The 15392-nt window shown below is 60.6% G+C and overlaps 1 protein-coding gene across 1 annotated transcript; it reads left to right on the top strand.

The window, feature by feature from the left end:
• The first annotated feature begins 7480 nt into the window (after positions 1-7480).
• FSTL3 (follistatin like 3) lies at positions 7481-15129 on the top strand. Its single transcript, XM_014882932.2, has 5 exons — positions 7481-7593; positions 9492-9677; positions 12411-12626; positions 13627-13854; positions 13945-15129. Exons 1-5 carry the CDS (start codon positions 7536-7538, stop codon positions 13995-13997), a joined length of 741 nt encoding a protein of 246 aa, XP_014738418.1. The 5' UTR covers positions 7481-7535; the 3' UTR covers positions 13998-15129.
• The last annotated feature ends 263 nt before the right edge of the window (positions 15130-15392 follow it).

The raw sequence follows: 15392 nt of genomic DNA, 5'->3' as shown, positions 1-15392 counted from the left end.
GGCTCCTGATTCCTCTCTCAGCCCCACCAGACCCCCGAGCTTTAAAATATCAGGTCAAAAGCTGACTTACTTATTTATTTAATTTTTAAAAGAAGAGGGGAAACATGATCTGGGGAGAGGTTGAGTCCCCCGAAAGGAGTAAAAAGGAGTATTACACCCAGTAAGAATTCCGAGAGCTGCTTCAAGTTGCAATAGCCCCAAAGGAACTGGAATGTTCCAGTTTTAGCAGAGCACTCTCAGGTTGGGTGTTTTTCCCAAACCTTGCCCCTTGGATGCTAGAGGGTTCTGGAGAGGTTTTTAGGGTTAATAAGTGGAAACTTGATGTTTGGGACCTGAGAATCCTGCGGCTCAGTTCAGGGCGAGCGTTTTGCCCAGGCTGAAGTTTTTGAGAGAGCAGAGGGCCTGCCCGGCCCTCACTGGGGTTCCAAGCCTCAGGGGCTGTTGTGTGACACTACCGAGCAAGGATTTTGGGGTGGTGTGACTCGGGAGATTTTGGGCTATCCACGCAGTGAGGTTGTGAGGTTTTGGGGGAGCAGGATGGTGAGGCTGCGGGGCAGGATTGAATGGCAGAACTGTGAGATTTTAAGAGTTCTGCATAATGAGTCTGTGGGGTCTTGGGCTTCGAGCCCGCGACACCAGCCCTGCTCCCAGCAGGTGGCATCTTCAGCCCAGGATTTGCTGCTCCAGCTTTGCTGGGTGATGGAGCCGGGGAGGGATTTGTGGAGCAGCTCATGATCCGTGGAAAGCTCGGCAGAGCGCCGCTCCCCGTCCTGCGGGGGGACAGGGACAGGGACGTCGTAAGCTGGATGCGGGTGGGACACAGCGCTTGAGGGCTGGGTCACCGGTCAGCAGCTGGGAGGGCTCGGTGGCCGTGTGAGAATTGCAGACTGGCAGAGTTCAGTGGCTGATCGATGATCCCGGCCGCTGATAAGGCACGTTGGCATTTATTTACAGGTGATGAGGAAACTGCTGCTCCCGTAACCCTTTTATTCAGGAGGTGGGTCCAGACAATGCGTCGTGGCCCAGCTGGGAGCCAGACAGAGCCCGGAGCCTCAGCGCAGAGCCCGCGGCTCCGGATGGGGCATTTCACACCCCAAGGGAAGCTCCTTCCCCGCGGTTCTCCAGTGCCTTGTTTCACGGTCGGAGGACAAGTTGCCACTTGATCAAATGGGTGCCGGGTGCCTGTGGGATGGGGGGGGGAAGGATCCGGCTCCACTGACTTTGTCCTTCTGGAATTCCCTGACGCAGGAGCTGTGGAAGCTGAACGTGGCAACACTCGTTGGGATGCAAATGGCAGCGGATGTGGATGCACATGGAGATAAGGGCAGCAGAGCGGCCGCAGCCCCAGTGCTGCGGGCGTACAGCAGTGGGAAGAGTCTCTCAAAAGACCCTCACTCATTTGTTGGCGTTTGCCTCTATGTCAGGACTCTGCCCATGACCTACAGCCCAAGTCCCCTGCCCATCCCTCATTGCTGGTTCTGACCATAGAGAGGGGATCGCCCTTCCACGGGGGCTGAGGCTCTCTGACAGCCCCACACCCTGACTTTGGCCTCAGCCACGATTCCTCCCCACAGAGGGCATGAGCATCCCGTCTCTGATGCTCCTCTGGCACCCCAAGTTTGGGGGTTCTGTAATTGGCTGTCCCCCTCCCTTCTGCTGCCTCCGAGGAAGCTGCGTCTGGTCGAGAGCAAATTTGAGTCACCTAGGGAAGGATTTTCCCACGGTGCTGCAGAAAGGCAAACTGCACCCTCACCCAAGAGGGCTGACGAGGAGGTGACACCTCCCCAGGTAGTAACGAGTCATCGTTAGACAGAGCCCGCTCCCAAATCGGCCACCCCGCTTGGGAAGGGCAGTGGGAAATATCCCAAGGCTCCCACTGTCTGAGGGGATGGGACAGGGTGGGAGGCTCCTCCAGCAGCTCAGAGTCACCATCCCACCTGGGCTGAGCAGTGGAGGGGACACATGCCCCAGAGAGGGGGGTTAAGGGATTCCTCCTGGCCTCTGCACACTGTGTTCCTAAAGAAAATGGTGACTGGAGCTGAAGCCCCCACACTGTCCAGGTGTTGGAGACACAGGGGCAGCTCCAAGCATGGTCTCATCCCAGGCTCTGCCTTGAGCCCTGGGAAGTACAAGCACCTCCTGGAGCCAGAGCAGCTTCCAGAGCAATTCCTGCCAAGTGAGAATAACTGGTGCAGCTGGTCTCCCTGCTCCCCTCCACCCCACATCATATATAATTGCCTATTTTAATTAATAAATTGGAGGCCACTCAAAGGAAAGCGGCGAGATTCCTTACAGACACTGCAGGGATTGTCTACTCGCCTCGAGCCAGTCGTGTCACGGCGGATTTGAATCGGTCTCCTTTGAATCTGCTCAGACAGATCGGGAGATTTACATCCCCCACCTCATCTCCTGGAGCCTCACACCTCCAGGCTGTGGGTCCGGATCCCATCTGGCAGTGATCCGGCAGCTCACAGTGACCCAGGAGCAGCGGTGCAGGCTGAGCCCCTTCCTCACCACCACCAGGCTATGAGGGCTGAGGGACGCTGGTGGTCCCAGCCCTATATGGCTCTGATCCCTGGATCTGAAGGGCTTGTGGCATCTTGGTGGTCCTTCCCTGGCCCAGCTGTGCTGTCTCAGCGGCCCATCTTCCCCTGGGAGTAGCCAAGGCAGAGGGGCTCAGGGGAAGTTCATGGTCCCAGGGGGCTGCTTTTGGGCTCCACCAAAAATTTTCCTTTCTCTTTTTTTTCTTTTTGGATTCTTTCCTTTTTTATGCTTGGTTTAAACCATTGTTCTTCAAGGGAAATTTTAATGTGAAAAACATGCTTTTCTAACAACTGCCAGCCTAGGCCAAGCAATGAGGCTCTCTGGCTGACAGGGGCTGTGTGGCAGATGTGGGCTCCAGGGAGGATGTGACCTGTGGTGCCTCTGCTCTTTAGTGGCCCACGGGATGGGGATCCTCCAGGGCCACCAGGCTGACCAGACCAGGATGCTGGGATTGTAGTGCCAATGGGGTCCATGTCCTCCCCCTGGCTGGGAGCAGGGCAGTCACCAGCTCATCTGTCCCACCCCAATAACCAGCACCTTGCTCTGGGAGCAAAGATCAGTGGAGCAGCCGCTGCCCTTCCCTGTGCAGCTCTACTTCCTTCAGCAGTGCCTCTCCCCAGTCTCAGCAAGGAGCCAGGAGACTTTAATGACCCGGGAGGTTTTCCCGACTCCCAGCTCTGCTGGACCCAGTTCAGCTCCACACGGTTGCCCGACGTTCCACGGCGCTGCCAGCTCTTCCCTCGAGGCTCGCTTTGCTCCTGCCCTTCACCGCGGCAGAGGCAGCTTTCGCGCTGGGAGCCCGCACGGCCGCCGGCGCTGACTCACGGCTTGTTTACACTCACACACACACACAGACACACACAGAGCCTGTGTCACGCGTGGCTGAGCCCGGCCAGGCCAACCCCACCACGCTCAGCCATGTGGGCAACGGGATTGTTCCATAAGGAGCTCGCTAAGGCGGCTGGAAATTGGCGTGTGTAGACAGGAGAGGTGAAACTGGAGCCATGAGCTGCTCCTGGCTGAGAGGGACACGTGTTGTCAGAAGTGGCTTCTCTAGGCCAGGCTGCGGGATGGTATGGGATGACATTGCTGGCTCTGGCTACTGCTTTCCCACATCTCAGGCTTCCCAGTCCTCACTCCATGTTGCTTGCATCTCCTGGCTCCAAGCACTGGCATTTCCCCAGCATGGACAGAGCCCAGTGCATCTCCCATCAGTTCCGGGCAGAGCTGGTGGCAGTGAGACTAAATATTAAAAAATAAGAGGTTGCACAAGTGTGGCTCTTGTTGGGGACACCCAAAGCACTGGAGAAGAGGAGGACATTTCTGAGAAGGGGAGAGGGAGTGAATCCCCTCAGGGTGATGCTTCCTGTGGTGCTGGGGCCTGTAGGGTGCTGGGGATGCCGATGCCAGCAGCAGGGAGGGGGTCTGAGTCTGGGCATCAGCAGGAGGGATCAGAATTTGATCAGGAATCAAACAGAATGGGTGATCAGATTTGGAGGGGCGGGTCTTGGGAATGTATATCAGCCTCCCGGCCCTCTCTGAATGCTGGCGCTCCCGCCCTGCCTTCCTTCATCCACAGAAGTGGAAGTGTCCCAGGAACATGAAAAGATTACTTGGCGAAGAGAATCCAGCTCAGCACTTCTTGGCATTTGTTCACGGCTTTTCATCTTCAAAGCTCCTTGCAAACATTAGCAAACTAATCCCTGCAACCTTCCTGGGAGATAGCGCAGGATCAAGCAGAGGAGCATTATCTCGCCTCAGCAGATGGAGAAACTGAGGCACGGAGCGGTGACGCTGCCGCCCCGGGGCGCGGGGCGAAGCTCCGTGTCAGCGCTGGGGGTGGAGTGCACCCATCAAGGTGCCGTTCTGACACTCTCTCCCCAAACAAGCACTGAGTCAATTCACTGGGCTGGAGCCGTGGGGATACAGGAGAAAATCCCGCCCCAGGGTTAAGGCTGCCGGCAGCAGCCGCGGGGCCGTGCCCTCGGCTCACGCCTTGCTCTGGCCACTAGCCACGTGCTCCAAAGGATGTGACCGAGGCTCTATCCTGTCCCCCTTCACTGGGTGCACACTGAGCTCTAGTGCTGACCCTGCTGTGCTGAGCATGTTCCCGAGGGTTTCTGGGGTCCTATGGGCTCATGGATAAACCTGAGCTGGGGCTGTGGAGCCCCCACCTGCAGCCCCTCTCCCCACTGCGGTGGTTGGCAGCATCTCTGCTTGCATGAGAGAAACTGGGGCATCCTACTGCGGTGAGGAGAGGAATGGGGCCAGGATCACCTTGATCCGACAGGGAAATGGCAACATCCAGGGCCAACACCTGCCCACAGATCCACGCCGGCGGTATGAAACCTCTGCCCTGACCCTGGGCTCTTCTTCTCAATAGAATGTCTTGTTGCAAATTGCAGCTCTAATTGGTTTAGCAGAGTTTAATTAGCCTGAACTGATGAGAGAGGCGAGATTCCCTCCTTAAAGGAGCCCAGCAGCAGCATGCAGCAGCTGGGGTTTGGGGGGAGAATGGTTGGGTCTGAACCTTGTCCCAAAATCCTGCTGCAGTCCTGATCCGGCGTGGTACCAGTGCCCAGAGGAAAGGTCAGATGTGAAGCCACCATTCACTGTGCTCCAAAGGGCTCCTTTGTCCTGGCTCCAGTGCCTGCCACCACCCCCAGCCCTGGCCCAGGGGTTCTGCTGTCTTCCTTTGGGTGCCGCAGGGCTGCTTTCCTGCAGATCCAAGGCCAGCTCCTCGCCCCACTCACTCCGTGGGTGCTGCTGGAGCTCAGTCATGCCCTGGGGTGTCCGTGGGGTTCAGGGAAGCAGCATTACCCTCTGCGTGGGACTGGCCAGTGGAATTTTGCTGCCAGCTTTGCTTGAGAACCAGCCTTGGCCCCCGCCCGTGGTATCACACAGGCAAATTGCTTTAGCCACAGCCAGGACAGTGGCAAGCAGAGCCCCCCATCATGGTTTTCCTGGGAGCAGGGCAGCCTCATCAGGACTCTGAGCACCCTTTGCCTCAAGAACCCACTTCCCTGCTGGCCACCAGACTCCTCCTGCTTTTACATCAGGAGCCTGGCTGCTCTCTTATAGATGCAGCAGCGCCTGCTGATCCAAGCGAGGTCTGACCCCTTCCCTGCCAGAGACGGCGGTTGTGCAACCCCACTCGCAGCCAAGGAAAATCCCTTCCTGGCCTCTGCGAGCTCCTCTCGCATCCTGGAGCATGTGAGTGAGTGCATCACCACCCACTCGCTCACGGACATCCCGCTTGGAAGTTTGGCTCCCCAGCCCTCTGCCCTTACATGGGCAACCGCTCCGAGGCGGCCGAGTGAGCCTGGGTCACGCCAGCCAGGACAGGGCTGGGAGCAGGGCCAGGGCCTGCTGGCTCTGTCCTTTCCCCCGGGACCCTCCACTGTCCCACGGTCAGTGCTCCTGTCCCCACCACACACTGTCCGGAGGTGCCAGGTGCTGCAGGGCTCCTATACCTGCGAGTGGCACCAATGCCACGTGGGATAAACCCTGGGCCCTCCCCATTCCCGACCCCTCCCCAGGGCTGCAAAGGGCTGTAAGTGGAGAAGGGAGGGAAGATCTGCCTTGGTGAGAGCCAGCCTGCTGGCTGGAGGGATGGAGGGAGGGATGGAGATGTAGCAGTGCCAGTGACACTGTTCTCTGTCCATGCTGGCACATGGCATTGCACCCGCTCCCCCTGTCATGGGACTCAGGCTGCTCCATGTCCCACTGGCCTAAAGCTGTGTCCAACCCCATCCCACACCAAACCAAGCTGCTCGTGCTGTGCTGGCACCACTCAGAGCCGGGAGGGAGGCTGCTGCTGGGCCGGAGGGGTGGTGCAGGGTCCCGTGGGCCTTGCGGCCAGGGCCCCTCTCTGAAAGAGCCCGGCTCAGCCCTGCTGAAAACATGACCTCAGCTGGGGCCAGTACACGGGGTGAAACGTTCCTCAGCTGCGTGGACAGGAGCCGGACAAGGCACTTGGGGCTTGAGAGGGCCCTGGGCTGTGGCAGAGAGCCCTGTGTCCCCAAAGCTCTGTCTGCGGAGCAGGGTGATGGTCCCTGGTGCATCCTGACCACCCTTCAGACCCTTCAGACAGGTGGGTGAGCTCTTTGTGGTGGCACCAAACAAGGAGCAAGGCCAAACCTGACCTGCCTTGCCCTGGGTTCTCTGCTGCCCTCCCTTGTCCTGTCCAGCCCCTGAAAGCCTGGCAGCACTGGCCCAGCTGCAGTTCCCCAGCCCAGGGGAACTGTTCAGCAGCCAGCTGAAGCTGTCTTTGTGGTGATGGAGACATCTGTGGAGGACAGGGACAGCATGAGCCACGTGCCACGGGGGTATGGCCCCACAGTTCTCCTTCCTCTCCTTGCCTGGCAAGGCTCCGGGTGGTGCCTCAGTTTCCCTCTGTGCGCTGGGGGTAATGCTGGGTACCAGCTGAGCTGTGGGAGTGTTTGGGGAGCAGAGGTGACAAGAGCCAGAGATGAGACAGCCTACACCGTACCCCTGCTGCCAGCTGGGACTGCTTTGGGAGGAGGCAGGTTCGGGTTCATGCGAGGATGGGTGGGGAAGGCACAGCCGTGCGGGCAGCACAGGGTCGGGCAGGGGAGCGCTCTGGATTCCCCTACGCCTCGGGGTCTGCCCAGACACTGCTCTGCTCCACTCCACCCCGATCACGGAGGGCACCCCCGAATCTTCCCCGACACATCTCAGTGCCGGGGTGCCGGTCCCCGCCCTCTCCGGGGGACGCACGGACACGACGCCCCCCGCCCACTCGGTGACGATCAGACCCTCATTGCCTCCCGCCTCCCCCCCGCGCTCATCCCCCTCGCTGCCCCCCGACTCCACCGCCGCTGCCCCCGCCCCGGCCCCCCCGCGCCGCCCCGCCCGGTGATTCACGCCGCCCCGCCGCTTTATAGCTCCGTCGGCCTCGCCGCCGCCTCACAGCAACAGGTCACCGGAGCGCCCCGGCCCGTCCCGGCCCGTCCCCGCCCGGCCCGGCCATGCCGCTGCGGCTGGCGCTCTGCCTTCTGGCGCTCTGCAGCCCCGCCGCCGCGCACGGTAAGAGCCACGGGGGTCCTGGTCCCGGCGGGGTTCCCGGCGCAGCCTGTCCGCCGGGTCCGCTCCGCCCCGGCCGCCGGTAACGCCGCTCCCGCCGGCAGGTGCTCGAGGCGGGGGCGGCCCGGCCCGGGGTCGCGGCGCCGTTATCGGGCGGCAGCCCCGGGCACCGCTGTCCCGTCCCGCTGGGCGGATGCCGGGCTCTCGGCGGCGCAAACCCGCTTTACCGGGCGGAGCGGCGGCTGCCGGGTGCCCGGCGGTGTCGCTCGGGTGTCCCGGTCCCCGTCATCCCTCTGTCAGGCGGGTCCCGTGGCTGCGCGGCGGGATCGACCGCCCGGGTCCCGCCCGGCTCCGCTGCCGCGTCCTGGATCGCGGCGGTGCCGCTGTCTGGCCCCGGCATCCCGCACCCGGTGTGTCCCGGGGGATCCCTGTTCCCGGGCTGCGGGCTCGGGACTGCGGTCCCGGTGAGACGGGCTGGGAGCGGGGCCGGTCCGTGACTGGGGTGTGGAGTTCGGAGCTTGGTTCCGCTGCCGGTGCTAGCGGCTTTCGCCGTGCCTGGGCGGTGTCGGGACAGTGGGAGAGGCAATCCCGAGACCCCGGCCCGAGGCTCTATCAGCCCTTCCCAGCTCCTCGAAGCCGTGCGGTGCCTCCGGTGTCGCCTCTCCCGCAGCGGCGCGGGAGTTTCCACCTTCCCCTCGCACGATGCTGGATGTTCCGTGGGGAGTGGGGGCCGGGCGGTGTTGTAACGGGAAATTGAGCTTGGAAGAGCAATTGGACAAATCTGCGGAGGATAAACCCCGATGGCAGCCTCATGCTGGAGCGGCTGGCGCTGCCCGAGGTGTCCAGGCGCTGGCTCCTGCAGTCCGAGGGATTTGCTCCATCCACGGCTGCCCCGCGGATGCAGCCGGGCTGGGAGCCCCGTGTGCTTGTGACCGAACCAGAATCGTGTGCGTGGGGAAGAGGGGGGCACAGGGTGTCTAGGGAGGGAGCGGGCTCCGCTTTGGAGCAGGGTGAATCCTGCTTAGGAGGGGAGCGACTCCCGCCTGGCAGCGCAAGACCCGTCCCTGCCCCCATCCCTCCCTTCCATCTTTCGCCGTTTAGCAAACCTCAAGCACAGCTAATGAGAGCACGAACCCAAATAAGCGTCACAAGAGGCTGGTTTGCAGAGGCGGAAATTGCAAAGAAATCACTCACAAAAAAAAAAAAAATTCATCTAACTGATTCGCTGGTGGGTCACGGAACAAACAGGCTTTTGAGTCAGAGGGATCCGGTGCCGCGGGTCTGGCCCAGACCCAAGGGCTGGGGCAAGTGCCCTGTGCTCCAGCCGCTGGCTCAGATGCTCCTTGCAGAGGCTGTGGGTGTCGGGCTCCCGTGTCAGAGAACAGTTCCATCCCTCTCTGAGGCCACTGGCACATGCCAGGAGATCCAGCACTCACAGCAGCCACCCACTGGCCCCACTCTGTCTGCTGCCCAGGGCTGGGATCCCCCTCTCTGTGGAGCCAGGCAGGAACTGGGCAGAGATGAAGGCAGGGTAGGACAAGGGAGAGATCCTGGCTAGCAAGCTGGGCACCTCCCAAAGCATCACGGGGAGTGCTGGGATAACTGGTCCATCCCTGTGATCCAAGTGCTGGATTTGGAGCCTGTTGTCAGAAGAGGGCTAGCAGTGTTGGGGTGGCCATAGGGGCACTGAGTTGCCATGCCAGTTGGGAATGCCTGCCTTAGGACAACTCTTTTGCCACAGGCGCTGGCACAGAGCATCTCTAGGTTCCCCGACTTGTCCCAGGCACTGGAGTAATCCCGGTGCCTCTTCCCCAAGGTAGTCCAGCCACAGCCAGGATCTCGCTGCCCTTCACAGGGGTCCTGGCACAGCACGGATCCCTCACCCTCTGCCCTCTCCACAGGTGGAATCTGCTGGCTGCAACAGGGGAAGGAGGCCAAGTGCACCATGATCCTGAAGACAGGAGTGACGTGGGAAGAATGCTGTGCCAATGGCAACGTGGATGTGGCCTGGTCTAACTACACCTACCCAGGCAACAAGATCAGCCTGCTGGGCTTCCTGGGGCTGGTGACCTGCCACCCCTGCAAAGGTGAGGAGGTTGGGGGGTAAGAGGCTGCTGTGGGGCTGAGCTCTGCCCGTGGGGAATGTGTGGAGCCCTGAGTGCAATACTCAGAGTCTGCAGCTGTGGGTGATGCAGCAGCACAGAGATGGGCTGCCCTTCACCAGACAGGGCTCTCCTTGGTGGTCTGGGACAGCACAGGGACCCCAGGGACTGCTGACCCCATGCTCCTGCTGCTGCAGCTCCTGGACGGATGCTGCTGTGGATCAGGGCTGGCGGGACAGCCTGTGTCCCCCGGCTGCTCTCGTTTTGAGTGTATTTTAGTTGCTCTCCCAGTGGAGAGGGATTCATGACCCAGGTCTTGGCAGGGCAGCCAAGTTCAGGGAGAGGATCTGGGGCTGGCTGTTCCCAAGTTAACCCCTCTGCGCTGGGGCCTCCCTCCCCTGCCCTCACCACGGCTGCTCAGAAGGAAACTTCGTCAGGTTTTTCTAAGGAAAGAAGATCTATTTCTTCCCCTCCGTTGCCCCTCGCTCCTCCCAGCGCGTGTGTGAAATGGCTTTATGTAACGGGCAGTTCCAGAAGTGGAAACTCTCCAGCTGTGAGTTCCAGCCCCGCCAGATGTTTTGGCGTGTGCCGGAGCTGCGGATCCTCCAGCACTTTCGTGGCTGTGTGAGAACACGCTCAAGGACCTGCTGCCCGCAGGAGGCAGGAGCAGGGCTTTGGAAGGTCATGTTGTTATTTGCTTAAAGGGGAAAAGGTTTTTAACAAAACCACTTCCCCCAGCGCCCTGCACCCCTCGGCACTGCCGCAATGGCAGCTCCTCAGGCCTGTCCTGCTGCAGCTTGGGGCTGCACACTGTGCCAGCCAAAAGCTGAGTGAGATCCTGGCCCTGGCCCCATCTCTGCTTGGAGGGAGCTGGGAGCACTGGGACCCTCTCCAGGGGCTCCCTTGGGCTGGAGGCAAAGTAAAGTGGGGACGGGCAGTCCTCAAGCAGGAGTCTGCACTCACTTCACTTATCTCTGTCAGGAGGCTGGGGGACCCGGGGAGGGCTGATAGTGGCCACAGACCATGGTGGGGGCTACGGTTCCCCGGGTTTATTGATATCTGGCAGCAGGATCTTTGAGGAAACCACTGGAGAGCCTGGCCAGCACGTGCACCACAACCCCCCACCCTCAGCCAGGCCCTGCCTGTCCCATCCAGATGGAGCTGGTGCTGCTCCTCACCAGGCTCCAGAGGCCTTGGAAGAAGGCGGATAAGAGGAGCTGTGCTCCCACTCCCTGGGCTTGTGAGGCTGGGAGAGGTTACTCCAGGATAAAGTGGGCTGCAGCCGGGGCGGCCAGGGATGGTGCTTGCTGGACCCTGGGGGCTCTGCAAATGGGTCTCTGGGGGAAGGTGAAATTCCTGGCTCCAGCTGCTGGGGACACGGTGTCCCCCCCAAGGACCCAGTGCAGGGGGAAGCCAGGCTACAGGGTTGGGGTCATGGGCGGATTCTCCAACTGCTCCAACTATCCCTTGCTGGGATAGTCCAGATGATTGGACTCTGCACTGCTGGCAGCATCTCAGATTGGAGGGCGATAGGGTCTTGTTTGCTTTGGCAGCCTTGGGACATGGAGCTGTCCCCTTCTGTGCTGGGGTCCCCCAGTCTCAGCTTTCTCTTCCCTGGGACAGGCCACAGCTATGGAAATCAGAGAGCAAGATGGGAAAGTGTTTCCCAGCAGGGAATTTCCCCCAGGGACAGCTGGGCCAAGCAGACAGGGAATTTCCCCTTCTTTTTCTCCCCCTCCTCCTCCATGTCTCCTAAGGTGGCCCATCTCCCACAGGGAAATCCCCCTCTGTGTCTCCCAGAGCTCCCAGCACACACCCTGTCTGCGGGGATCCTTCCTTCTCGGGGTGAATCCCCACCTTGGGAAGCCTTTTGGTCCTGCCCTACCTTCCTCTTCATGTGTGCTGCTGGGTCCTGGCAGTGCCTGTGTCCTGGGAGCTATGGGGGTGTTTTTGGGGTGAGGGATGTGTGTGCTTTGGGAGGCAAAGCTGCCCCAGCCAAAGCCCCCCATCCCTGATACTGACCTCTTTGCCTGTCCTTGCAGAAGCACCAGTTTCTGGGCCCCTGGACACCAGGATGGGCCCCTGGTTGGAGCTGGTGGCCCCTCTCCATCCCCGCCGGCGTGGGCACGGTCCTGGGGCACTGGCAGGACCCCCTGAACCTGGCCCCCACGCTGGCCGGGAGGTGACCCGGGGGGACAAAGCATCTGCCTGTCTGGGGACCGGCGCTGGCTGCTGCCTCCCGCTCTTGTGTTCCAGTCACGGAGCGAGACAGGGCCGGGCATTGTCTGCTGAGAGCGGCATTCCCCATCGCCCGGACAACTCACGAAGCCCAGCTCCTTCTGGAGGAACTGGGGCCTTGTAGAGATAGATTTTTCCATTGCACAAGAAAAAGAAATGTCTCCTTCCAAAGAATAAATAGATGGGAAGGAGTGAGCTGGTGCTGAGTGGAGCCGGGGCTCCGGCTGGGGTGAGCACTGGAGGATTGTGTGGAGTCGCAGCCAACGACCTGCTCCTTGGAGGAGCTGAGCAGATCCAGATGCTGCTGGGACAGCCCGGCGTCAGCACGCGTGCTGTGATCCGGGGGGCGTTTGGGATCACGAGGGCCATGCTGTCCCTGTCCCTCTTGGTGTCACACTGTGGGGCCAGGCAGTATGGACCCTTCCCTGGTGGGGAACAGCCAGTGCTGCATCCTCATGTGCTGCTGCCCTCTGTCCCCAGAGAGCTGCGAGGGGGTGGTGTGCGGCCCCGACAAGGTCTGCAAGATGAAGCACGGGCGTCCCCAGTGTGCCTGTGCCCCCGACTGCTCCAGCCTGCCCCGCAAGCTGCAGGTCTGTGGCTCCGATGGCTACACCTACCGGGACGAGTGTGATCTGCTGACGGCCAAGTGCAGAGACCACCCCGACCTCGAAGTGATGTACCAAGGCAAATGCAAAAGTAGGTGCAGTCGTACCCCTACCCCACTGCATCCCATCCCCATCCTGTCCCCATTCCCTGTGGTACAAGGAGGGGAGGTCTGTCCTGGTGCAGGGCCCTGCAGGACGTGGGTCTCATTGCCCCCTGAGGGGACATTGCAGATTGTTGGTGCAATGGGGTTTGGCCTTGCCACAGGCTGAGCAGTAACAGTCCCTAAAATGTCATTTACAAACGTCAAGCCCCTTTTTTTCCTCTTTTGTAAAGAGTGCAGCGATCCTCCCAGCCCTGCCAAGAGCTGTCAGAAGGATTATGGTTATTTTTCCAGCCCTCCTTTCTGGAAGGCTTTGCCTGTCGAGCTCTGGGCTGCGCAGGGAAACGTGGGGCAAGAAATGGGAGTTGGGAGCTGCAGATGCCAAATCTTCCAATCCATCAGGGAAAGAGAGGAGGGTGGAGGGAGATGGGGGTGCACGAGCCTCCACCCACCCCAGCAGAACCCTGTGCAGGGCCTGATCCTGCTGCGCAGGCTCCCTCCACCCCCGTGCGCCCTCGTTCCAGTGCTGGGTCTGGTCCAGGGTGACCCTGCCCTTCCCTCTCGCCGGGGCCAGCACGGCAGCTGCCAGCCTGGCCGCAGTGGCTGCTGCTTCCCTGCCAAGGCACCTGCGTGCGGCCGCTGGCCCAGCCAGGTCCCGCTGCGCCGAGCGGGCTCAGCCCCGCACTCTGCTGCTGCAGCTGGACCTTGGCTCCTCCCGCGTGGCAAAGCTCTGGCCAGGGCCGAGCCTGGGGACTCAAGGTCATGAGCGCTCCCTTGTGCTCAGGACGCCGGCCCTGCCAGCCCCTGACCTTGGGAACATCACTGATGGGGGAGATCAGGACCCTCTGGCTCTGCTCTGTCCCCTGGTAACAGAAGGAGGGAGGAGATTGGATTTCCCTGGGATGATGCCCAAAGCCTGCCTGGGGTGAAGTGGCTGTAGAAAGGGGGTGGCCATCCCTGGGGTCATTCCAACCCTGTGCTTCCCTGCAGAGTCCTGCTCCAGCGTGGTGTGTCCTGGCACCCACACCTGCGTGGTGGACCAGACAGGCAGCGCCCACTGTGTGATGTGCCGGACAGCCCCCTGCCCTGAGCCCACCAGCCTGGACCACGCCCTCTGCGGCAACAACAACGTCACCTACCCCTCGGCGTGCCACCTGCGGCGTGCCACCTGCCACCGCGGCCGCTCCATCGGCGTGCGCCACTACGGGAGCTGCTCAGGTGAGCAGGGCGGGGCAGGGGGCAGCGGGCGCGGACCCGCAGCGCCTGCTCGCCCCTCGCACCCCTCTCACCACTTCTCTCTGTTTCCAGCTGCGGCCAAATTCTCCTCAGAGACGGACAGCGTGGAGGAGAACTACGTGTGAATCGTCCCTCGGCCGAGCCGGAGCTGGGAGACAGGGGCATTATGTGTATATTGTACAAACCATATACCTGATATTTATTAAGATAAAAAGATCCTTATTTATCCCTGTGTATGTTAAGCAGTCGCAGGGGGCTCGATTCCCATCCTGCCGGCCAGGGAGCAGGGGAGGGGGCTCATGGCTGGAGCAGGGCTGAGATGACCTGGGATGCTCCAGTGCCCACCTGGTGCCCGGCAGAGTGGCCGGTGCCCTTCCCTGCTGCCGGTGCGGTGCGGAGCGGAGGGGTGTCCGTGGCCCCCCCCCCCCCCCCACGTGTCCTTGGCCGGCAGCCCTGGGCCTATTTATTTTTGGATTAATTCTCGGTACTCTGCTGACGTTTCTGGCCAGGACCTCGAGGTCTAGAGGGAATCTGCGCTTTCGCCTTCCCTGAGGGGCTCGGCCCCAGCTGCCAGTGGCAGGAAAGGCAGTGCACGCTGCATCAGATTGGAGAGAGATAGATATATATTTTTCTATATATATATAAAAAAAAATACATGTATGTTATTGTCTCCTAAAGTTTCAGCATGTGTGTGTTCAAATGGATTTCAGTTTAGGTTTTCCTAGGCCCATTCAGACCAGGCTCCCACCATCTTTGGAGGCGACGCCGGTGCCCGGAGGGCTGGTGCAGTGGCACCCCTGGCTGGGGGGCACAACGGTCCCCCTCCCCAGAGCCCATCACCCAGGGCAGCTGCCCCCAGCTCTCCTAATCCCAGAACAGCTTTGGGCACAGCCCGGGCAGCGGGGGGAGCTGGAGCTGTCCCCCCCCCCAGGACCCCTCCCCGCGGCTGCGTGGCCCCGCACCCCCTGCTCTGCCCACACCTGTATTTATTTTTACTCCTTCTCTCATTTCTTCCGTTGTCACCTGTGTAAATACCAGCTCAGCTCTGACACCAAAAAAGCTCTTGACTTTATATAAATATCATATATATATTATATATAAAAATACCTTATTTTCTATTTTTGTATGATTGGGTTCTGACCCCCGAGGTAGATGCTTTGGGAACATCCACATTCCCTATTCCATATTGTTGGGGCATTTTACGGCTGTGTTATGATTTGGATTACAATTAAAAACCAGAATAAACAGTGGCGTATACCCGGTTTTGTTGGTGGGTTCTGGGGTCGCAGGAAACGTTGTTCTCCTTGGGGCTGTGCATCCGCACCAGGGTTTAGGGATGCCAGGAGCCCCCCGCAGCCATTAGGAGCCTCATCCCATCTGCTCCAGCTTCATGCTGGGCTTTTCCAGCCCAGCCGAGGCTGCTCTGTGCGGTGGGAGGGAAGGGGAGAGCGGGGAAGAGCAACCCGCGACGCAGATAAATCTGTTCCCAATCTCGGGCCGTGCCATGAGGGTTTGGTATT

This window comes from Sturnus vulgaris, chromosome 26 (assembly GCF_052056855.1).
Source record: "Sturnus vulgaris isolate bStuVul1 chromosome 26, bStuVul1.hap1, whole genome shotgun sequence".
Taxonomy (NCBI): Eukaryota; Metazoa; Chordata; class Aves; order Passeriformes; family Sturnidae; genus Sturnus; species Sturnus vulgaris.
This window is presented reverse-complemented; position numbering and strand designations above follow the sequence as displayed.

What these genes read in the sequence shown, in the direction of transcription:
- FSTL3 (XM_014882932.2), top strand. Translation starts at nt 7,536, where the DNA reads ATGCCGCTGCGGCTGGCGCTCTGCCTTCTGGCGCTCTGCAGCCCCGCC. An exon ending in CAGCCCCGCCGCCGCGCACG is followed by an intron (nt 7,594 to 9,491) that starts GTAAGAGCCACG and finishes CCCTCTCCACAG; the next exon opens with GTGGAATCTGCTGGCTGCAA. An exon ending in GTACCAAGGCAAATGCAAAA is followed by an intron (nt 12,627 to 13,626) that starts GTAGGTGCAGTC and finishes GCTTCCCTGCAG; the next exon opens with AGTCCTGCTCCAGCGTGGTG.